Below are 24,191 nucleotides of genomic sequence, written 5' to 3'. Positions count from 1 at the left end.
AAAAAGCCACAGAAATTACAGGATAGTTTTTGCTCCTTATAATAAATTGCTTTATGCAGAATGTGAAGGTAGTATAGGTAATACAGAAAAGCATCCTGAACTTGTGCAAAACAGTTTGGATTAACATACTTTTCAGTATCACATGAATTTTAGTGACAGTTCAAATAATTGTGATTGCTACCTAAAATTTGTTGCAATAATCAGCACATCCTTCTTATGCTGCTTAACATAACTACAGCTAACTATCTACTAGGATACTCCTTACAAGGAGCAATTTTGATTTGGCCAACTAATAGCACTTATTGATTCCATTTTTACTTTTGCTAAGTGAAGCTAACTTACTAGTGAGATACGCACAACTTGCCCTAACTCTTCTTTCCTCTAACCTTAACATAAAATCCCATAAAGAACAGTATAAAATTACCTGTTGCTTATTTATCAAGACTGTTTTTGGTTAGTTTAATCATGAAATCAAGTTAATGCAATGTAGAGTTATAATCCTTCACTGATCCTAGCATGCCCATGTGTGCCATTTAAGCTTTGTGGACCAAATACGCAACAGCTTCAGTACCACAGTTTTACAGTGATTATTTTTTTGTTTTTTTTTTCCAACTGATTTTGTAAAATTTTTCTTCATCTGAAAGAAAAAAGATATATTCCTGAATTCATGGATTGGTAAACTGACTGGTCTTTAATTCTCAAACCCATTCAGAAAGCCTATTTCAATGCACCTGAAACTAACACTACATAACCAGTCTTCATTTATACTTTGAACATCAGTTTATTATCTAAACTTCCAGAGATAAGCTTTCAACATAATGATTCTTCAGAAGACTTCTTTGTCTGAATGTATTGCATAAGTGCTAATGTAATAATTAATTTATATAGTAAAAGATAACACAATTACCACTAAGTTGGTGCTGACACAGCACTTCTGAATCAGACATTTTAATATCATTAACAGTATATTTTTTCACAATTTAACAAATGAGAAAAAGAAGGCCAAAGTGACTTCTGAATTAGGTGCAACAGCACTGTGTTCAAACCCCATGTTTTATTACTCCTTCAGTTACATTTTTATTCAATAAATACCTAGTTTTCATGGAATACATCATGCTAAGTCTTAGATGAGCAGCACAGAGAAGTTGGAACTAGAACTACAGGAACATCACACTAAGAGAGATGAATGCTGGGCCACTGGATGCAACATTTTGCAACATTTACATTACACAGAAGTTTCAAACAGTGATCTCTAGGTAAATGCAAAAGGTGTTTTTTTTTTTTGTTTTTTTGTTTGTATGTTTTTTACAAAGAAGAATTTAACACAAGTACAGACTTACTTCATTTGCTATACAACCTAAGGACTCTGCCTTCAGAATTGTGCAAACTTACATTTCTGAAGTTTCTTTCAGAGAATGATGATGACATGAGCCTTTTTTTCATTTTTTTTTTGTTCTCAAACACTCATTTTCAGAAAGTAATTTTAAACAGAAAATCCCCAAACACTTAGTTAGATCACCCTGAAATACTTAACCTTTCAACACCATTTTATGAATGGTTAAACATTAACTTTTTGTCCACTTGACTAAACATTTTATGTCTGAACATTTGGGGAACATCTTACCAAATTTTGTATTGTTTTCTCTGAGAGCAAACAGAAACAGTATCTGTTGGAAAATGTTCAGATTCCTCTCTTTTAATTGCCACACATCAAAACTGAAAGCCTTTTCAAAAGGGAAAAATAAATCTAGGCCAATTTTTCAGTGTACATAATCAGACAACTGGAAACCAAACTGTTTCTGGCCTAATATCTTCTTCCACAGAAGTATTCAGAAGTGTATCCAGATCATTTATGGCAAAGTGTGGGCAGAAAAATATGGTGGTTATTAGTCACCAGGCACCTATGATACAGAGCCTATATCATGCTTAAATTTGCCAGAAGCGACATTTCTATGGCAAAACTGTAAGGCAGTAAAAGAAAGACTACTTACTATTTTTACTATATTGAATGATAGAAACCACGTGGGTGTGGAAGCACTTTGTGCATAACATTCTTATAAAAGCGATTTTGGTCTACAGTAGCTATTAGAAAAATGAAATTGATTATACTTTTCCTTTTTTAGTTAAGGAGGTTGGACAAGTTGGAATTGTATGGAGTATCTTTCTACATTTCACCTGTACTCAATCAGGTTATTTTGTACCTATGAAGGGAGGAATTAATAAGAAAATCAGAGTCTGTGCAATCCCAGAAATGTAATCGGCTATGATTCAAGAATAACATCATATCTTAGGGAAGAATGGGTAAAAGAAGCAGCTGTTGACATTATTTCCTGAGACAAACCTTTTAAGGTGTCACTGAATAGCAGTCTGTACTTTCACTTGAAAGCACTACAAGAATTGCTTGGATGATGTCTCTCAAGAGTTTAGGAATTTAACAAAATCCACAACTTCCTCTCAAGATCTCAATACCATGCTTTTAAATCTGTACCAGTGTGATCAGAGAATGCTTCAACACAGAGTATAACAAATACAAATGACATTACTCAGAAGGGCATTTTAATGTACATACAAATACTAAAACTTGATGTCAAACTCCCAGGATCACTTGCAGGCAAGAAAATGACAACAGATAAAATCATTTTATGAATCTGATCCAGCTCTACCCTACAAGACAGATGTCAAAAATAAAAGCTTTTTTCCTTTCATGAAAAAAACCTTAAATGTACAACTTCAGCAAGCTTCCAAGCCATCTCATTGACAGACAAGTCAGATTCTTCTGTCATGTGCATGTAGGTTCAAAAATTAAAACAGCAGGTGGATTTTAACTGAACTTTTCAATCCCATGAGATATCATTTTCTTTCTCCTCCAACATTTTAGGATTCTCCTCAAAAGATACGAAAGAGAATGGGACACAAAAGCCATTTCTATTCAGTCCTCTCTCTGCAAGGTATCCTGGAAATGGCTGCATTCTTGTGTAAAGTTGCTGTTGAAACAAAGGAGATTATTTTAAAATGTGTGCAAATACAACAGCACTTAGGCTTATGTTTTTGAGAATTAATACAGAACAAATTTGGAAATTACCTGCATGCAAATATTTTTGCTAACAACACACAGAGCCTTTAAGTAAAAAAAAAAGAATCAAAACGCTTTTATAGACAAGGAAAGTATTCCCTTAATTTTGATTCCAGCTAGTTATGCCTTTCTCCTAACACAGATAAAAATAATGAACTGAGACTAATCGAATAGCCTGCAGTGTTTCACAATATCACAATGACTAGCTAGTAACTGTCTTTCTACTAAGTTTCATAACTGCTTGTAGTGTAAAAGCTGAAAGTACAGTTCTGCAGATTAGAAGGAAGAAGCATCATCAGCCAGGCACTGGAATAAAACAAGGAGGAATTTTCATAACGTCTGTATTTAAAAAGAGATGGATAATAATCTTATACTGAACAATGAGAAACTTGTAGCAATCTTTTTATGATCTAAACATGATTACCTACTTGAACAATCTACTTTTCTTGATGCAGAGCTTCTATGAAGGCTTCAAGTTTTTCCTGGATTTCCCGAACTTTTTCTGAAGGAAATAAAAAGATTATTGTTCAAATACCTACCACTTAATCAAGGACATGCTCAGAAAGGAAAAAAAACAAACCAGAAGACAAACCTGTAAACATGAACAAAAACTAATGCTGTCGTCAATATCACCCTATGCATTTAGTTTCTTAATTATTAAGATTTAGGACATTTTTCTGTATCAGAAGAAATGAAACCCTGTCCCATTTGAAGAACTTCTACAAACATATTTTATGAGTATCATGGTGATTTAATAATTCAAAAATTTACCAAAGCCATCCAATACTAGAAATGCTGTATTCCAAAAACCTGAAATTTTCATCAGATCATGCACACCAGAACTACTGTATACGTGTAACATGTATGGAGTTGTTATCTTTTAAATAATGTTCACCAATCCCTTTCTCTTTTATCCAAATATCCTTATTCTCCACAGCAAGTGTCACAAACACTACTAATAATTTTAAAAATTATGAAAAACTAGTGCCCTGTCAGCAGGGAGAATTTCAGGGAACCAAAGGTCAGTATTCAAGGCACCTATTCAAAAGGGCATGCACAAGTTAAGAATGTTTAAAACTTGCACTTTATTTCCTTGCATTTCAGTAGTAACCAGATGGATGTGGGCAGAATCTTGTTTTATATAAATATTAAAGCTGGGAGTTTATTTCTCTACAAAAAAACACAACTTGAGCACAACTACAAATAGTTACTAAGAATGAAAAGGCAATATTGATTGAGAAAAATGCAGGGGCTTAGGCTTTTTTCCACTCTTTTCTCAATTCCATACAACACTTGTCATCATATAACCTATTTGATTTATTAAATTGCTTATGAAGCAAGATTTAGAATGTAGTTGGAATCCAAAGACTGCAAGATTTCCTGCTTCTCTCTCACCACATCCTCATTTGAAGCTCCTGTGTGTGATTATAGCCATGAAAAAACACGTACTTCAGAATCTGAAGGAACAGGGGGACAGCAGTAGGACAGACAAAAATAAGTCAGATGAGCATAAACACAGACAAAAATTTTTTTTTCAAGCTAAAAATACTACTGGATTAAAGCCATATGTTCCCTTGTATGAGATACAAGGTTTGAGCTTTTTTTTTTTTTTTTTTTTAATCTTTTATTAATGTTTTCTTCTCTTTAACAATACCATATGTTATAAACTTGCTTTGCTGAGCTTAAAAAACAGCAAAACAGAAAAATAAAACAATCAGCCTTAAATGGAATACATAAGCATGAGTGGAGGAAAAAAAAGACCTCCAAAGAGAATGCTCTAAGACTGTAGCTAAAGGAACTAAAAGTTTCATCCAGTAACAAAGTGACAATCCCACAGACAGTTATGAAATCTATTTTCGAATAATTATAATAATAATGATAACAATAATAAAACCTCAATAAATCCCTGTTGTCCTGTTCTAACAAAAGTAGAGAATTTTAGTTAACATTTGAAATAAAATATGGAAAATGGTCTGCATGAGGATGAAGAAATCTCAAACTTCTATCTTTATCATGCAGTTCTTAGGTGATGAAGGACAAACCACTTATACTTTCAACACTTCAGTGTCCCCTTCCCCAATGGTGCTTATCTACACACACAGATATACAGTGGGGCCGAATCACACTCTGGGTCCTAAAGAAAACACCAAAGAACTTACTTGAATTTCGGCTGATTTTGTTTAAAGTACTTTTATATTAAATGAAGATTACAGTTAGTGTGAGGGCAAAAGCTGTATCTTGGAAGTTAAGAAAAAGCAGTAGCAGATTTTTACAGGAAAAAAAAAAAAATTTGTAAAAAATGTCCTCAATTCAGCTCAGCAGAGAAAATCTCTGAAAAGCTGCTGATGAAAAAAAAGTAGTCCCATGATCACTTCTCCTTACTAAGCACATTCAAAGTGTTCTCATTACTATCTTTTTAAATAAAAAGAGAATATGTATTGTTTGTGTACTACTTGCACAATGAAAACATTAATTCTATGGCATTTATTTAGGCAACTACTTAGCTAGGCTCCCGATACCGGTGCTCTATGTACATTTACAAAATTAGCCTTTGAAATAATGTCCTGTTACCTTGGACAGAGTTCACATTTTTGGAAATTATTAATCCTGGACCTCACTCTCCAAAATGAGCATCAGCTGCCAGTGATAACTGGAGATTATATCTCATGACCTAGAAGATCTCTTCATGTTGTGCTTTCAGTAGCTTTATTTTTGATGTGGATTTATTTTTTTAATTGCTACACGCTTTCTCCAAGTATGTTCTTTATATTGATCAAGCCATTAGACTCAGTGAAAGTAGGCAGATTTAGCAGTATTAAATGCAAATATTTTCCCTTCTCAACCTCTTGTTAATGAAATATTCCAGTCCTGAAAATTAATAGCGTCAGCAAAAATCTGTAATTATTATTTCACCCTTAAAAAAAAAGGTTTGTGCCAACAAAATCTATTTTAATTTTCTGATTAGGGCATATTAAAATAACAGGATAGCAAATATGTATTCCACCAGAATATACTGAATCAGCTGTGTTTGCTCAGAGAACAGACATACTAAAATTGGCTCCATATTAAGAGCACTTTATTAGTTTTTATACTTGGACTGAATTGAAATGATTGCTTAACCGTAATAATTATGAGGTCTTGAGGTAATTTAATACTTTGAAAAAACATGCTGGCTATTCTTAAAAAAGAACAGTTACAATGACTGCCAAATAGCTGTAATTATTCATGCTATGCCCTGTATTCTTAGCAGTAGTAAAGCCTTTTGCAGCAGCAGACCCCAGCCAACCTGTAACATTCCCCCACAAGTCCATTCTGTAGCACAGAGCAGCAGTCTGCTAAATTGGTTTACTTTTAAAATAGGCTAATGGCAGAGTTATGCATTTACACAATACTAATCTTAATAAACCAGTAAATATAAATGCTCGTGCAGAACTTCTAATGACTGCAAGTGCAGGGTCTGCAATTCTGGGATAATTGCCCATAGTTTCATCAGCACCACATGACATTGCAATTGGAACAACAATTAATCATTACAATTCAGGAGTCAGATGTTGCCCATCTTTATTTAGGGAAACTCTCTCCTCTGTGTACCCATATTTGCAGGGTTTTGATTGACACCTAGATCAAAATATTAGTGACTTAAACTTGTAAATTATAGTACATTTTGTTTTGAGGAAGGTTTATCAACATGCAAAACCCAGAACATCATTTGCGTTTCAGGTAAGAATTCTCATATAGTAAATTAAGGGATAGACAAAGGTGACCTGTTGTTGTTTCTATGTTTTGTGATACTGTGTTTTCCCATGTACAAGTGAGCCACAGATTAAAAGTATTCAGCTTGCTAGCAAATTATCTTTGAACAGGTTGAACTACCCCAGCACTGTTATACAATGCTTCAATAGAGGGCTGTTAAAGTACTCCACTCTTATTATACAGTACTATGGAAGTTTAAAGATATACTATTGCTTACACTGGATTCTAGAAAGACACGTGGTCTTTGGTAGTTTTAATGCAGACCTGAAGTTACAAATACATAATTCTTCCAGCACCTGTTAAACAGTGATCAAAAATCAAATGAAATCAAGGAAGAATAACTGTAACTAAACCCTTGTTTCCATCTTTAGAACAGTAAAATTCACAGGCCTAGAGGCAATGAATGGCTATTCTACTCCCCATTTACCCCATGTTTACCTAAAAGATAAGCTGGTTCATACATCAACTCATTATGCCTCTTGATCTGGTCATGAATATTCCCATAATCCTTCCTCCATATCTCATAAAACTTCACTGACAGAATGAGGAAATTCTTTATTCAGATGTCTTGAGAGTCTCATTCAGGCACAGTCTCTCCTTATCTCCACATGAAATAATATTGCTACTCACTCATTTTCTTTTCATTAATCGTGATCCTAAATCTAAAAGGCTCAAAACCAGACTAATTGATCTGTAATGAGGACTTGGATACTCTGAAAGACACAGCCACTGATAAAAGTTTGCTTTTCCTGAAACCATAAACTGGTCAGAAGGAAAACTCCTGAAATATTCAGTCTTACCAGGAGTGCTCACTTACTGACCGCTGCTTTAGACAGCTGAGTTTAACTACTATTTAACAGTGCAGAAGCTGGGGAATCACTGCTAAAATGAAACAGCTAAATTATCAAACAAGTCTCCCAATATAAGTCCAAATAATCTCAAAATAATATTAAATACAAATCACAAAAGCAAAGTGCATTACTGATTTATTTCCACCATGCTCTAAGTAACAAGAATATTCTAGATAGTTTCCAGTTGGTTTAATAGATGTTGCCTCTGCCCACAAAACCTGTCTTGCTTATGCTTCTGAAGATAAGTGAATTTTGAGACATTCAAATCATACATACTTATCTGTAAAAAAAAAAAAATGGTTTTAGCACAGAATTTTTAAAGATGTTCATGTCTGTTTGCCAGAACAGGGAGAAAACTGCATGAGTATTTTAGGCAAAGCAAAAAGCTTTCCCTTCCCCTGTTTATGAGTTTGCTCATATGACATCAAATTGCAGCTGCAGCATCAAGAAAAAATGTAAAATCTTTCTGGACACAGATCCATCTTTATTTTGTACTTTGATGAAATTTACAGCATGAAACAACCATGATACAAATGTGTTAAGACCTCATTATAAATTCTCCTGTTCTATGTTGAAGTGATTTCTACCTCCAACTAATGCTTACATGGCTTTGGTATCTGAAAGCTCACGGTTGTTACTCTTTTTGCTTTGGATTGTGGTTAGACCTTAGTTCGCCCCCCCTCTTTTTTGTTTTTAATCTTCCTTCCTTTCTTAATCCCTTACTTGCCTATAAATATTCTCACTGCTTGCTGTGCTACTTCTGTGTTATGGTTAATTAACCATAGAGGCAGAAATGTTGAATTTACTGCTGGGAATGCATCATCTTTCCTCTAGTAAAAAGGAAAGCCCAGACTGTAGTCAAATTTCATCAGAACGCCCAGAAGTACCCCATTAAAAACTGGAAATGTTGATCCACACTTTCTGATTGAAAGTTGAATTTTAGCTTAGGGCTACCTAAGACACAAACCCCATAGTTGTATACGACCAGCTATGAGCAACCAGGTGGAGGAAGGGGGTGGGGTGGGCATGAGCATCTCTTCAGAGTTCAGCCTTTTGTACCACATTCCTGGATTTTCTAAGGGCTTTACTTTTTGCTTAAATAGTATGAGGCAGCATGCTCATAGCCACTTCAGATAATGCCCTAGAAGCAGACTTCACATCCACAGTTACAAGACCTGCATCAACATGCTTTCTCATATCTCACACAACCACAGCCTAACAGCTGCTGTAATTTACTGATCATTGCAAGGTCATGTCCTGCTGAATTTTAGAAAATCCTTTGAAACTACCCATCACATTTTTTGCCAGTTTCCTCTTGTTCACATATCATATTTTCCTCTGGATGAGGCCAAGAGTAAAACTAAAGTTTTAAGGGGGGAGGGGGGGGGGAGGGGGGGGAGACAGGAAAACCACCCAGGCTGCCCTTAAAGAGACAGAACATCATTTATCAGCTGCAAAGACAGATTTATAAGTAGAGGGCCCCCTCTGTTCCTTTAAGACTGCAAAACAGATGGGAAGTGAATGGACAGTCAAAGGGTCAAGAAAACACATGGGAGGTGCTGCTTGTCTGCTGTATGTATGTTCCCAGCATAAGAGGTCAAGATTGTAACTGCATGGCTGGGTGCTGGAAAGGCCTTTTCTTTAAGCTGTTACAAAGACAAACGCTGTTCCTCATCCTGCTGTCAAACTGTTATAAATATTAGTTTGTCAAGAGAGTTTCAGCAGCTAAAAGTTTTTTAAAAAAGGCTGAGCATCAAGATGAATCATGTGAATGATTCTTAAACAATTAGCTCATTAGTGTAATAAAAGCACTGCAGAACCCTGAAAAATTTAAATGGAATTTATAATAGTTCATGTAATAAATCAATGAATCATTAAAAATATACAGCTTTAAACTGCAAGCTTGCAGAAAATAGCTAGCATACTCTTTAGTTACTAGTAGTTAGACTGAATGAAGATGCTAACTGATGATAGATCATAGTAGCTTCCCTTTGTTACAAATTGTTTCTTCTATGTATTGCAATCTATATTGAGATTTTAATTTGTAGCCAGTTTAATTGAGTTCTTTCTATAAATTCCAATTTAAAAGTATGCTCACTGGAGTGGGATAATTATGATACAAAAATGTTGTAAATACATTTCTAAATCAGGCTTCCCATTGCTAGACATAAAAACCTAGATATCCACCATTATATTCACCAGAGTTACTGACAACTCTTCTACTAGCCTTAAATCCCTTTGTCATCCCGAGCTAAAAGGTATTTTAATATGAGTAACATCTAGCATTCCTTTTTTCCAGTTACCAGTTCCAGAAAGACACTGAGAAGGACAAGGACATGCTCTAACTATCCAAGTAGATTCAGGTGAGATGCTTTCATTATTAAATAGACAAAGATAATATTTCAGTGTCCTTTCAGAAATATTTATTTTAAACCCTAGAACAAGACAAGGCACTAAATATGTTATTTTAGTATCACTGTTAAAATCTCCAAGGGTCAGTCAACATATCAATTTCATGGATATGAGTTCATCAACTGCCTGCTGGTGACATGTTTGAAAATCTCCTTTTTCATGGCACTAACAGGAGAAAACGTCAAAGAGCCTGTTTCCCACAAAGACAGATAGGTATCTAATGTACATTTTGTCTTTTCTCTATTGTAGGTAAATCCACCTCTAAAACAGGAAAAGATCACCTCCAGATTGTATATTTAGTCTGCTATAGAAACATAATAAAAATCTTAAGAAGTCATTTTAGACAGAAACAAAACCAACACAGCTGCCATCACTGAAGTCACTTTTGTTGCAAGTATTATATCATATTAATTATTAATTTCTGTATATCGTATCTAAGCAAAGCTATCAGCTGCCTGTGCAAAACAGGATCACCTTTATTTCAGACTAAAGATAACCAGGCAGCAGTAGAAGAGATCTCGTCTGAAAACACTTCAGCTATTTTTACAAGGTATTGAGCACTGGAACATTATTTCAGCGTTACTAGTAATGCTTTTTAGCACCAGAAACAGGAACTGTGCACTGTGCTGATGAAACTGTAGATTACTAATCAATCAATGTCTTGATCTATAGCTGCCCCAGATTCACAAGCGAGATCTCTGCAGTTTAATGAAACGGCTTCAACAGCACATTTGCCCCCTCCTCAGTTGAACAGAACCTGACAGCATTTCTTGGAGCAGTCCCTGGGGCTCCTCAGGCTGGCAAGCACAAAGTCTTTCTGTCTCTGACAGAGCATATCAGAACTGAAGTGTGGGGCTGAAGCAAAACTGACAACTATGTACACTACTGACTTTATACAGGATATGTTTCTACAGGTTACACATCAGTTTCTTTTCTGTAGACAAGCGGGACTAAGTATTACCATGTGAGGTCACAAACTATTATACATTTCTATATTGTCATTGAGGTTAGTTTAATGTACGAATGATTGTTAATCTATATTAAGCTGCAAGTTTACAAGAGTCACAATGTCAGCAATAGCAAGGTAGTTCTTGGGCACATTTAGTCCGCTGTCTCTACCTTAGATTTTTAATTAAAACTGTTCTAACTACTCAATCTTTCAACAGAATTTAGTTGTGCTGCTTACTGGACAGCTAGAAGAAGTTTAGTAGCAGAATTACAAGGCAACTTCATAAAACAGACACGTATCTTGAATTAGATTTATGGACACAGAAAGATTTAATTTCAAAATCAAAACTGTTAAGCTGCAATGAATCAGAACATGATGGTGCTCATTATTTTGGGTGGGAATAGTGAAAGGTATAAAGGCAAACCAGAAATACTACACAATGATTCATCCAGTGTCATAAAAACAAAAGATTTACCTTTTTTTTTTTTTTTTTTAAGCAAAAAGGACATATACAGCTATAAAGGTAAACTAGTTCTGTAAAGGCTACTGTAGCCTTAAGGCTATAAAACTGTAAAAAGACTTTAACATAAGAAATAGCTGATTCATGTTGGTTCTCCACTCAGAATAAAGCATACTCTACAGTTACCTAGCTAATATAAAACATGCTATCAGGACTATTTATATGGAAGTCTCTAAAATACGATGTTGGAAAGTGAAATGGTGATGAGAAGTTTTGAGATCATAATAAAAAATTTCATTTTTGGTAGTTTGAAACGTAAGTCATCATGCCCTGAGGAAACATAGGTTGTTCTATTATTTTGTCTTTGTTATCATTCCTGGCTGAAAATACATCCTTCCCTTTTGTTTTTATATAGACTTCCAAATTCAAAGCAAAGTGGAGTCCACTACAACATTAACAATGTGCAACATACACGACACTGACATATCCAGCTCTTCGAAAGGTGAATGTTACACCCCACAGTTCCATACTAGTTCAAAACAAATACATACAGTGGTCAGTATAGAAGTCTGCATTTATGCAAGTAGTAATCTCTCCATGATAAGTATTTATTTAAATTTTGATTAATAGGTATACTCATAAGCAACCAGTACTAAAAAGAAAATACCATCCAATTAGATGTTTTGATCCTTGCATCATTAAGGAAATTTTAGGAAAAAAAATAAATTTGGCAGACACCATCAGAATGACCCTTAAGTACAGGGGATATAGGTCTAAGGTAAGATTAAAAGGCATTAAATATGTCATTACTCATGTAGCAGTTTATCATTATTTTTCAATGTCAACTTTAAGTGATAGGCTTCGCTTAGTCAGTGACAAACGTGCTGAACTTTATAAGGATCCATTTTAGAATCTGGACATCAGTGCCTAACTCTTCATCAATAACGTTAAGAAGTCATAGCAGACAGACTTTGGTCATCTGGGATTCTTAAGTAAACCATCACTCCATCACAGGAGGTTTATAAGTGATATATGTTCTCCCTTGAGGATTACTTCCCTCTCTGAGAAGATGGAGCTTTTTAAAGCACTTTCTGCCATGACACAAAGCAGGAACTACCTTATCTGCACTTTGACACAGACCGTCCTACACATTCTTCTGGTTTTAATTCATTAGTTTCATGCAGCTGCCCCATAGCTCAGAGAGAAAGGAAAAAACAAAACCAAAACTTAAACATTCAACCAGTGTCTTACATGTCACAGCACACTTGCTTGGGTTAATTTCACAAGTTATCTATATGGAATTAAAAACATTATAATCTTGCAAAAATAAGTAATTTTCATTCTAATAAAGTACCAGAAAGATAGCAAATCTACTAAAAATAATAGGATGCATTGTTGTTGACTTGCTCATGTTCAAAGGTAGGGGAAAGTGAAGACACAACTGCAGACTGATTCCAAGCACGTTGCCCCCTGACTTCCTGCGCCACAGAGCACCAGGACCTCTACAGAGCTCAAAGGGAGCACAGGAGCGATTCTGCCACCAGCACACTGGTGACACCAGCACAAGCTTAAACTCACCAGACACAAATGGCCCGCACGAGCACTTTACCTGACTGACTGAGATTTGGGCAGAAATGAATGTGCTTTAAGTGACAACCAACCCCTGATAAGATGCAGGCTATATTAATGTCCTGGGGGAAGCTGCTGGCAGGGAACTGTGAAGACAGCAGCTACCTTGCACATGATTATCCGAAGTCAGAGATCTGTTTGGTGATTCCCACAGGGAAATGGCTGCCCTGCTTCTGTCTGGTGAGAAGGCCACAACATCTTCTGGTGTAATCTTCTGCTAAATTGGGATCAGACTGTGAGAGAGTGTTCCTCACTGCTGCATAGTTGCAAGACAATTCAGTTGAAGTGGCCATATTTTTACTTATGTAGCTTCTAAAACTCCAACATTCAAGCATCATTGAAGAAATGAGAGCACAAAATAATCCTAATTCTAAAGATTCTAATAAATTACTCCATTATTTGGATTTCCTAGGATGCCTTCTTCTTCCCCATGTCTGTCTTTGAGCAGTGGGGGACAACATGTAGGCTCTATGTCCAAATATCTTCAAAATTATGTCCTTTTTTCTGTACTATGTAAACACCAAAACCCATGTTCGTTCTGAACAAGCACCTGAAAGACTGATTTAAGGACTAGTAACAGCCTTTTGAGCTCTTTAGTCCGTCTCTGGTTTCCAGGGGAAAATTACCTAAGATCTGCTTATTTGAGAGATCTTTCCCCCTACAGCTGAGCTTTGCCCCCTATGAAACACTGTGACCTTTTAAAAAAGTTGAAGCTCATAATAGAAGAGAAAATGGAAGCAAAGGCTTTAGAAAAGCCAAATCAAAGCATGATTTTAAGGAGCACATGTAATCAACAGTATCGTGCAGAGCAGAGGTAAAATCAAGATAGTGTTGACAGTCATCTCAAGGGACTGAAATTTAATTAGGCTACAGTAATGTCTACAACATAGGATTAATTTCACACAATGTTTTTACTCTGCAGCTAGCAGCAATGAAAGAAAAAAAAAATGTAGCCACAGAGCAAGTTATCATCTCCAAAGTACAGCTCACAGACTTTATCCCCAACTTTGCATAAATGCATAACAAAAAAGGAGACTTGCTTGGATTTAAATCAGTTTGTTACATACAGACACGACAGAGCTCACTCAGCTTAGCCAAATGCATCACAGGAATTCCAGATCCTGAGTCAGCAACTTGCATATATATGCAAGTACCAACCTTAGCTAACATTAGCTTTCTAACTTCATTAAAATAGCAAGTTTATTATATGCATATATGATATTAAATCATTAATGTTGAAAGTTTGCAAAAGGTTTACATTCAACACTAATGGATTCAACAAGAAAAAAAGTAAGTTAAAAATTTAATGCAGTGACTTTAAAGCAACGGCTTTAGATATAAAACTTGAAAGTATTTTACTGTAACACTGGTTTATTTAGTTTTTATATGTTTTAGTCTTTAGAAGAAAATAATTAAGTTCTGCGAACTGTTGTATTTCAAACCTTACAAATGTATGACAGAATTTAAACAAATGGCCCTAAGCTATCTTTTCTTCATGGGAGGGCTCACTCCTCAAAAGTCTCAAAAAGCTTTTGTGCAGAATGAAGTCTCAGCTAGCCCATGACACCTGTACAGGTGTCACTATTACTGACAAACGAACTTGGAGGCTGACCCCTTCACATTCATACCTAGTAATTTCAGGATCAAGTTTCCACAGGCATTCCACAAGTCCCTTCCCACCTCCTGTCAGTGACTCTCCCTGTGTAAATGCACATGGGTTTACTTATAATTTGGGGAAGTTCTGGGTTTTCTTTTTGTTTTTTAATTTGTGAGGAAACAGGATATTGGATGAATAGTATGCTGACCTATGAAAGATGCTTTGTATGTACCACCCTTATACGTGTTTATCCTGTGTACATAAAAGATGCCTTTGTAACATTCATAGTTTAGATATTTAAAATGTATAAAGGAGAAGAAATAAGTGAAGATAGAGCATGGGTATTTCTTTGGGGTCTGTGAAATTTCATCTCTAGTGAAGTCAGTGGCAAAACTCCTGCTGGCTGCCTGAAGCTAGGAGTCACCTTACATATTCAGTGTACATGTGCACCACCTAGCATGTTTTAAATGCTACTGCAATATGAATATATAGCTTAGGTTTAGGCTAAGACAGTGGAAGATCCCATTTCCTTCAGTTCATAACAGTTTTTTAGTAACAAAGCTTACTAAACTAATACCTTCCAGGCTAATAAGAAATGTGTAACTGAGGAAAAAATGACCATCCCTTACAATCTTCATAAATTTTACAAACAAACAAAAAAACCAGAGTGGAAAACAAGATGGACACGGCTAGGCAATAGCATCTTCCTTCCAGAGGAAAAAGCCTAACTCCCAAGAAACCAATGCCCACTGCCTAAGCCATGCTCATGCATCAAAAAGCAAGAAAACAGAAAACAGGAACCAGAGATGGGAGGCTCGGCCTCAGCTCTCCTGCATGCTCAGCCTCCCCACTCCTATCAAGGCCGCTTATTGCCATCTTGTGTTGGAAAGTTGTATGGCAACTTAATTACGGTACAAAGTTCACACTTGAGGAAGTTTGCTTTGGCCCTTTATCTAAAAAGAGCAAGTCCAGCAGAGTGGAATTCCGGAAACAGTTAGGTAGTTCTGGGAAGCCTTTCACTGGGAGCCCAACATTAAAAAAAAAAAAGCCATGTTAAAAAGTAATCTACATAAAGTTAAGATTTATCCACATGCTATCATTTTTGCATAGAACTATAGAGTATTTCTGCCAAAATTACTATATCATTTGTGTTAAAAATAAAGCAGCAGAAAATATATTCTCTTTAAATTATATTATTTCACATATGTATTATTTTCTTCCTAGAAAAAAAATGTATTACCCAATACTGAAAAACATAATTAAAACTATACAGTTCTAGGAAAGGTATGACCTCAAAGAATTGTATAAATAATCAACCCACTTTAGCATTGCCATCAAAAAGATCCTGAAACTCAGCAAATACCAGCAGCAGTTTTAATGTTTTAATAAATTTTGCAGAAAAAGAAAACCATTTAAAAATGAATTTAAAATTTAGAACCTTTCAGCAAGTTCAGAGGCAGCCTGAATAAATGTTTAGTGTCAATCACTTTGGAAAAGTTACACACGAATACAGGAAAAAACAGTGTAACCCAGTATATACTATAAAAGAGTATTACTGATAGAATTAAAGGATATATATTGACTGATCCATCTTCTAAGGTATTGTAGAAACAGAGGGTAGTTAACATTTAAAACCAAGATAAAGTGGAAAAGCTTTGTGTACAGCTACACACACTTGTGCATAACACAGTCATAGGTATTTGAAGGAACTGACTTGCCACCATTAGATACGAGATTTTCCTTCCAGCCACAAGCAGTGACTTAAAACCTGAAATACAAATGGGGCAGTCCTGACAAGAGGCATTTTTATAAGTGGAAATTCTCCTTTTAAAATATTTACTTTTGTGCTTTTAGCTCCCTCTACCCCATTTTGCTTCTTACAGAAGCTAGCACACAGTAGATGTAAGATACTGATTTATCTAAGCATACAGTAAAATAGTAAGTTGTATGGAGTGAGTTTCAAATAAAAACATTTTGTCCTTCAGCAATGAGCACAATTAAGATGCATGTGCCAACTGGAAAGTAAATGTAGTTCTTCCTGTTGCTGATGAGGCTATCCAAGGTAGGGTGAAAGACCTGGGTATGTTCTTCAACTGACAGACAACTGTGGTGAAGAACTTTGTTATAAATGATGGACTAGAGGTGTGAGGGAGGTTGTTTACAACTGCATTAAAACAGGTTCCAACCAACTGCTGAATATGCCTGAAGTACCCAGTTAGACATGTAATAGACAGACAGCAATATCCTCATGTTTCTGCATCCCGAGCAAAACAATAAACATCTGTACCTACAGTTTAAAAACATAGCATGGAAGATGACTAGGCAGATGGGCTCTGAACTGGCTGTTACTTCTCACAAAAGAACTTGGAGTCATAACAGATATTCCAGTGAAGCCATCAGCTCACTGTTCAGAAGCAGGCAAAAAGGAAATGGTCTGCAAGGAACTACTGTAAAAAGACCAGATTAAAAACCAGAAAGCATCATAATACAGTGCAACTGTATAAATCCATAATGCAGACACATTTCTAATATTGTGTGCAGTTCTGCTCTTTCATTTCAGAAAGGATTTAGCAGAATTAAAAAGGGGGAAACGAGTGGCAAGGCTGATTGAAGCTATGAAACAATGTCCATGCAAGGAACAACTACACAGATGAGAACTTTTCAAGCAAGGAAAAAGAAGAGCGAGTGTGGGTTCATAAACATCTATGAAGTCATGAGTGGCACAAAAAACGAATAAAAAAAGATTACCGAATGTTTTTCACAGTGCAAGAACTAAAGAGAACCAAACAAAACTGGCAGGTGGCTCAACAACAAACAAAAGAAGTACTTTTTCACACAATGTGTAGTTAAACTCTGGAACTAATTGCCACAGGATGTCGCAGATGCCAAAGTTTACATGAGTTCAAAAAGCAATTAGAGAAATTCACAGGAGGAAAAAAAGAAACAATAATCCATGAATGGCTATTAATCACAAAGATATTACCTCAGGATTAGGAACCACAGATTGTTAGATGCTGAGAGAGCATACCAGGAAAGTACTGCTGTATGCTTAACCTGTTCCTATGCTGCTCCCTAAGTACCCAGGGACAGGACACAGGGATACACTGACCATGGGCCTCTTGCAATACAGGTATTCTTATTGACTGATTGCATCTTAGGACATTTTCAAAGTAACTTTTTCCAATTCAGCTGCACATCTTCTGTTCTGTCCCTTTGTGTATCTTATGATCCTTTCTTCTAGACGGTCTCTAGACCTAGGGCTTCTTTCTTTCCATAAACATAGTAATTGTTTGCTGGTACCAGTAGCACGATGATACTTACAAGAAATACATTCACATTACATTTAAAGCAACCTTCAGTACATTATAAAAGATATAACTTGTTAGAAACTTTTCAAAAAGACCTGTTTGCACTCTTTAAAATATCAGAATAAAACCTGAGAAGTAAACACCAAGAAGCACCAAGATGCAGGGCCTAAAGTTCATCAAGGAACATTCACATATAGAGTTAAAATACCATTCAAGACTGTAGTACACAGATAACAAAGCTTACTTGAGCAGGTTTTGAGTCTTATATAAGCTTTCATTATGAGACTAGGTCACCCATGTTAGAAACAGATTGACATTAACCAGTATCCTGAACAAACAATAAAACTGCCAGTGTTTCAGCATTGAAAGACTGATGTAACAGACGTCAGACAGTGTTGTTGTATCATCAGCATCAAGAGCAAGTGTCCCAACTTCAGCTACATGAATAATTTAGATTTCAAATTACAGTTTCTAATCCCAGACTCAACTTTACAAATTTAGACTGGAAATTAAAAGACTGTTTGTAACCAGAGGACTGACATCCTGAAACATGTTTTCAGTGTGAATACTGAGCCCCACAAGTTAACTGATTTAAAGATGGAGCTCAAGGTATGTGAATGAGCTGGGCTATATAAACACAGCTGCCTGGAACAGAGAGAGACTGGACTTCAAGATTCAGGAGATCTTTTCCATTCTTAATTAAAATACAAATACTTTATGAATGTGTTGTTGTGGGAGTCAGGATTTTTTTTCCTTAAGCAGAGTCCTGACCATCACTAAATGCTGTAAGAAGGAAATTACTTGTATAGCCATCTGGGAGTTCAATGCTCTGTGCTATCAAAGTCTGTCTTGAGAGGATAAAAAAACCCCTGCACCACAGAAAAGCACTCTATTCACAAAAGGAAATACAAAGAAATCCCTTTTTCCTGTCATTTGTCCATTAAAAATTATAATTGATTCGCATGCAGAAAGTAGAGAGAACATTGCTGATTTGACTACAGAACTAAGTAGTGGTAGTTTTAAAATCTTCCTATAGGTACAATAAAACAGAACATTGGTTTATACCAAATAGCAATTATTTCCTTAGAATAATGCATGTGGGATCTGTGACCTTCTGAACCTAAAGAAATACAGTGCAGTGGTTTTGCTACATAGTAATTTATGAAATGCATACTACAAGCTTGAAGCATATATATTAATACACAGATACTTACAAATATAAACACACAGACCTGCTGTTCTTACAGATCTAGTCTTAGTTTACAAATAACAACTCCAGCTGTTATTGCTTTGAAAATGTGAGCTTATTAATGATGCTGGTGAGAAGCAAAACTGAAAATGAAAAAATTCCAAGTCAATTTCAGTGCAAAATAAAGACAGATTAATTTAAACATTATGTATTTACTAGTGCTCCTTTACTTGTTTTGAAACATTGAATATTTAAGGATAAATCAAAGTCACCAAGTTGCACTCTATATTAGTATTTTCTCAGGAAAAAAATTAACATCCAGCATCAAAGTAAGAAAGCAAGCAGCACTGCTCACTAATAAAAGGAGATAACTTCCTTATTAATTATCTGTTTCCTACCATACAACCTACCACTAGAGTTTTTTCTCAACATATATACAGAGAGGGGAAAAAGCCTTATTTTGTAAAACACATTCCACCTACTCTAAAAATCAACACAGTATGTTTGGATAGAATTATGAACCTATCCTATAAATTACATAGTCACACCAGCTGTTTCATAGACCTGTCAAGAAAACCAGACAATTTGCCCCAGATTCACTAAAAATACTACTCACAACTCCAAATTATTATAGCAACACTTTCCAAAGGACAACAAATACCATAACTGATTGGGATTTTAATAACAATACTTCCAATAATAAAGTAACTCTTCCAATGTAACCAAACCAGCACTATCAAAAACAAATTCTCAGATTATTAGTTTATAGCAAGCAAAACATTTGCTTTATAAGACATTTGGATGTAAAAAAAAAGGAAGACGGGAAACTAACAAGTGATTGAAGGCTTCTCTGTCCCACTGAACCCTGGATAACAGAATATAGCTAAAAAAAAGAAGAAACACTGACCACAGCATTCGTTTGTTCTGAATTAAATATTCAAAGCCATATTATAAGAGAAAATGAATTTCTACATCAAACACAAAATAAAGGTCTAAAGAAGAAAGGTCACCTGTGATGTCAACTTTATTTACCTTTATTTACTCTACTTACCACAAACTTTCTTCTTTTCCCTTTTCTTTCCCCTTTTGCACAGTATTGTTCCCCTCCCCCCCCTCCCCCTGCTACCAGTCCAGGTGTACAGCTGGGATTTAAGTGGAAGTCTCAGAGAACATTAGCAGAATGCTGCCAAAATCCCAACAATCTATGTGCAAGAGCAAATCCCATCAGCTAAAAGTCAGGCTAAACATTACTGAATATGCAGGTGGACAACAGGAGTTATCACCTCAGCCTGGACTGTCCCCTTAAAAACTTTCAAAAACTGTTTAAAATCTTACTATGTTAACCACAAAACCCCTTTGCACTTTCTGTGTGACTCAAAGCCTTAAACTACTGTAATCTTTCTGGAAGGTTAAATCTGCTAGATTTTCTTCCTTGTTAAATCTCTTAATATAATGGTCATCTCAGCTTAATAAGCACAACACATTAGATCTTCATGTCTGACATGTTTTGTTTCTGTATACATAGCCTAAAATGAGCTGTCCAGTAAGTCAGGGGCATTTCCAGCTAATCTGTGTTAAAAGTCAATATTATATGTGGGAAGGCTGTGTATTTCACCCAATAATTAAAAGATGGGATCAGAACCTCCTTAACACAGTCAAGACTGAATCACCCGGAGACAGGTCTCTGAGGTATGGATTATCCTTGTTGTACTAGAAAAACAAGAAGTTCTGTTTACAATATTACTCTGTTTTAAATACATTTTTCAATATACTGATTATATAGATTTATATCACTGAATTTACATCTAGTGTAAATTATGTTGTTTTATCACACTATACTTTTGAATCTGTAAGATCTGACCTATTTAAGAAAAAATCCATTTGTGATATTAATTAAATACTAGCACATGAACAACCCATATCACATTGTTCAAGAACAACGGTCAGAATTTTCCTAATTTCAAGCTAGTTCCAAAACACTATAGGAGTAGGTACTTACTGAGATCCTCTGCAAGCTGGACCCTCTTGCCAGTTAGGAGCTTGACCTTTTTTTCATTGTCCTCAGCAAAATCTTCCAGCACTTCCTTTACATTCTTCTCCAAGCGCCTTACTGTAAAAAATCAAAACAACAAACCAACAAAAAAAAAAACCCCAAAGTGAGTGGTAACACTTTTGCACCTGCAATGACCTGAGGACAGCATTTTGGGAAGGTCTGTGGGAGATGTAGTACATGTTATCAGACGAACTAATCTGGTTGGAGAAAAGGCAAACTTCTGAATACATAAGCCCCTTGTTTGGGCCATTAAGGCAGTAAATGCTTTGAGAAAGATGTTTAAGTTTCAAAGGATATCTTCTCTCTGGATTAAATTATTATTGGATGACTTTTTTAGGAGGAAATAAAAGTATCTGTAGACTGCTTTGCTGTCTATTAAATTCAGCAGTTTCTTCTCGGAGACCGTGTGTCCAACAAATCTTTTATTTTAAGCATCCTTGCTGCCTCCTTCTCAACAGTTACACTTTCACTATCAACATCACTCTCTTCAGATGAATCAAGGCCAAGTCAATTAAAGGTGAAAGATGGAAAAATAAGTTAATGATGACAGCAGAATGTGGTATTGAAGAATTGATGACACATTGCTGTATATAAGGCTATAAGGAATCAAAAGCTCTTTAAAGCAGTATCATGTCTACCTTAACAGTCATATCCTTGCCTTTAATACTTAGACGGAGGAGTACCTCCTAGTGAAACTTGCCAATTTTCAGCCCAGCAGTTGTCAGTGAGGTAGGTGGTTTGAAGAGACAGGACCTAGCTTTCTACATTTAGGGGCAATTTCTTCTCCATGAAGGGTAAACTTGCATCACATGACAAGGTTCAAAGATTTTACTTGCACCTTCTTCAAGAAGCAGGTTGAAAACTATTTTCCAGATCAAAGTAATTGTTCCATGGCATTAGTTGACTGCTCTATAAATGATGCTTTATTTTTGTATAAGCTTGTCTAGCTATTACATGCCACATTTTGCATGGCTTTAAAAAATACACTAGAATTGAGTTTTTACATCAAACATTTTAAAATTAAAATCTATAGCCAGATTGACCTGAGAAAAAAGAATATAGTCACTATTTATTGAAATTATTTCTGCTTGGAAAAAGATACTGACAATTGGCAATATGTAAGCTGAAAATATTGTAAACTGGGGAGTGTCTTATTTTACATTCTATTTACACTAAATCCTTTAATGTAAATAGAATGTCAAATTCTATTTACTCTACACCTTCTAATTATCTAATTGGGATACAAAAATCAGCTAGCCATGCTAAACATGATAGGACCACATAGCTAGAGGAACACTAGAAAATTTCTAAACAATTTTTTGTTTCAGACACCTGAAGTCACTACGAGCCTTACCTTCAGTGTTAGTAAGCTGCTGCCTCAGTGTATTTGCTGTAATTGCCAGCATTCGCTGTATTCGCCAGAAGAGGACAATATCATTACATTCGAGCTGAAATGAGGGAAGTTGTAGCGTCAGATCTCTGACAGCCAGTGACCATCCTACACTTACAAGAATCTCTTGACACTTTTAGCAGCAACTGTAACCTCATGTATACATACCCTGATCTTGCAATACTTAAAGAACTGTGTCAGTCCTATTTAATACACTGCATCGCCTTTACATCTACCATTTTCAACAGAAAAAGACGTATTGAGAGGTACCACTGAAAAACAATTTGCACACACTGTATGCAGGCTGGTGAGCATAACCTAATACTGAACCACCACCCTTGTTCATAACAAACACATTGAAAGCCAACAGCTGAACTCCATGTTGTGACTCCCTGTCTGACAAATGCTTCTGAAGCCAATGCTGGGCCAAGGGCTATATTTGTTAACAGGAGAGACAGTTTCTACACCTGCAAGGATGGCGGAAGGGTGCACTGACTTCACATTAGGACATCTTAAAAAGACAGTAACAGGAATAGGAGGTGAAGTGTCCCAGAGAGGCAGATCTTTATGGTCTCATTCCCTCTTATCTCTTACAGGCAAAGGTATTTATCAGTAGTAAAGATTTCTGGCTCCACAGGGATCATTGTTTCTTATTAAAAGGTAAAACAATACTCCACAGAAAGTGAAGAGCACTGCATTTCCAAAAATTTCTTTTTGATTTAAAATATAATGGTAAGAAAACTGCATTTTATTTTCTTTGTGTGATTTCATGCATACTGTCACTTGTTGCACAAGCTTGGGTTTATAAAACTGGAAAGTCATTTAAAAGATCTGTTTGTAAGCTCCATATTTTTTTTTTCCTGTTGATCACATGTGGTTCCAAGCATTAACTCTAAACACCTGTTTATCATACTTATCCCATAAACCCCCTTACTTAATGATTTCTCAGTTTTTCATATCAGTGAGGTAAATAACTATCAGTGGGAAAGTGGGAGAAATGGATAACAACAAGATATCAATAATTGTACAATACTGTTTTTAACAGTGTATTTTCAGTACACATTGATAACTAACAGATATTTATGTCAAGGCTGATATCTAGTGGTCATTTTATATAATTAGCACCAGGATTGCATTTTATCAATTACAAGACTTATGTAAAACATATCTAAGATCACCAGCTATCTCAAGGTAAAGGATTTAAAAGAAAGGTTAGGCTAGTTTAAAGTATTTGTAGAATCTTTTTTCAACTGAGATGAAAATATTAAGGCAAAACACCAGTGTACAGTTCTTCAGTTTACCTCTGAGTCCACAAAATGCCTCTGATAATAATAGAAGCCTCTTCGACATAGATTGCAGTGGTTCAAAGCAGTCTTCAGGAAATATCTTCTATAAATTTGGTGCCACGTGTCTTTAATCTAGGAAAACAGTACTTCAATTTGACTAAATACATACACTCACTATCGTGCATAGTTTAATGATCACATTTAATTTTAAAATGTAACTCCAAATTCCACTATCGCTGTC

At 35.6% G+C, this 24,191-nt stretch overlaps 1 protein-coding gene across 5 annotated transcripts in view; it reads right to left on the bottom strand.

Annotated features, from left to right (window-relative positions):
- Positions 1-1,019: 1,019 nt before the first annotated feature.
- Positions 1,020-24,191, bottom strand: part of OPA1 (OPA1 mitochondrial dynamin like GTPase) — a 56,642-nt gene continuing 33,470 nt past the window's right edge. For all 5 annotated transcript variants that reach the window (XM_042799798.1, XM_042799795.1, XM_042799815.1 and 2 more), the window contains 5 exons: positions 23,966-24,082; positions 22,629-22,722; positions 21,221-21,331; positions 3,502-3,575; positions 1,020-2,984 (listed from right to left, as the gene is read on the bottom strand). In XM_042799798.1, the coding sequence (XP_042655732.1) occupies positions 3,511-3,575; positions 21,221-21,331; positions 22,629-22,722; positions 23,966-24,082 (387 nt within the window). In that variant the 3' untranslated portion in view covers positions 1,020-2,984; positions 3,502-3,510. The remainder of the gene's footprint in view (positions 2,985-3,501; positions 3,576-21,220; positions 21,332-22,628; positions 22,723-23,965; positions 24,083-24,191) is intronic.

This window comes from Tyto alba, unplaced genomic scaffold (genome assembly GCF_018691265.1).
Source record: "Tyto alba isolate M040663 unplaced genomic scaffold, T.alba_DEE_v4.0 Super-Scaffold_10, whole genome shotgun sequence".
Classification (NCBI taxonomy): domain Eukaryota; kingdom Metazoa; phylum Chordata; class Aves; order Strigiformes; family Tytonidae; genus Tyto; species Tyto alba.
This window is presented reverse-complemented; position numbering and strand designations above follow the sequence as displayed.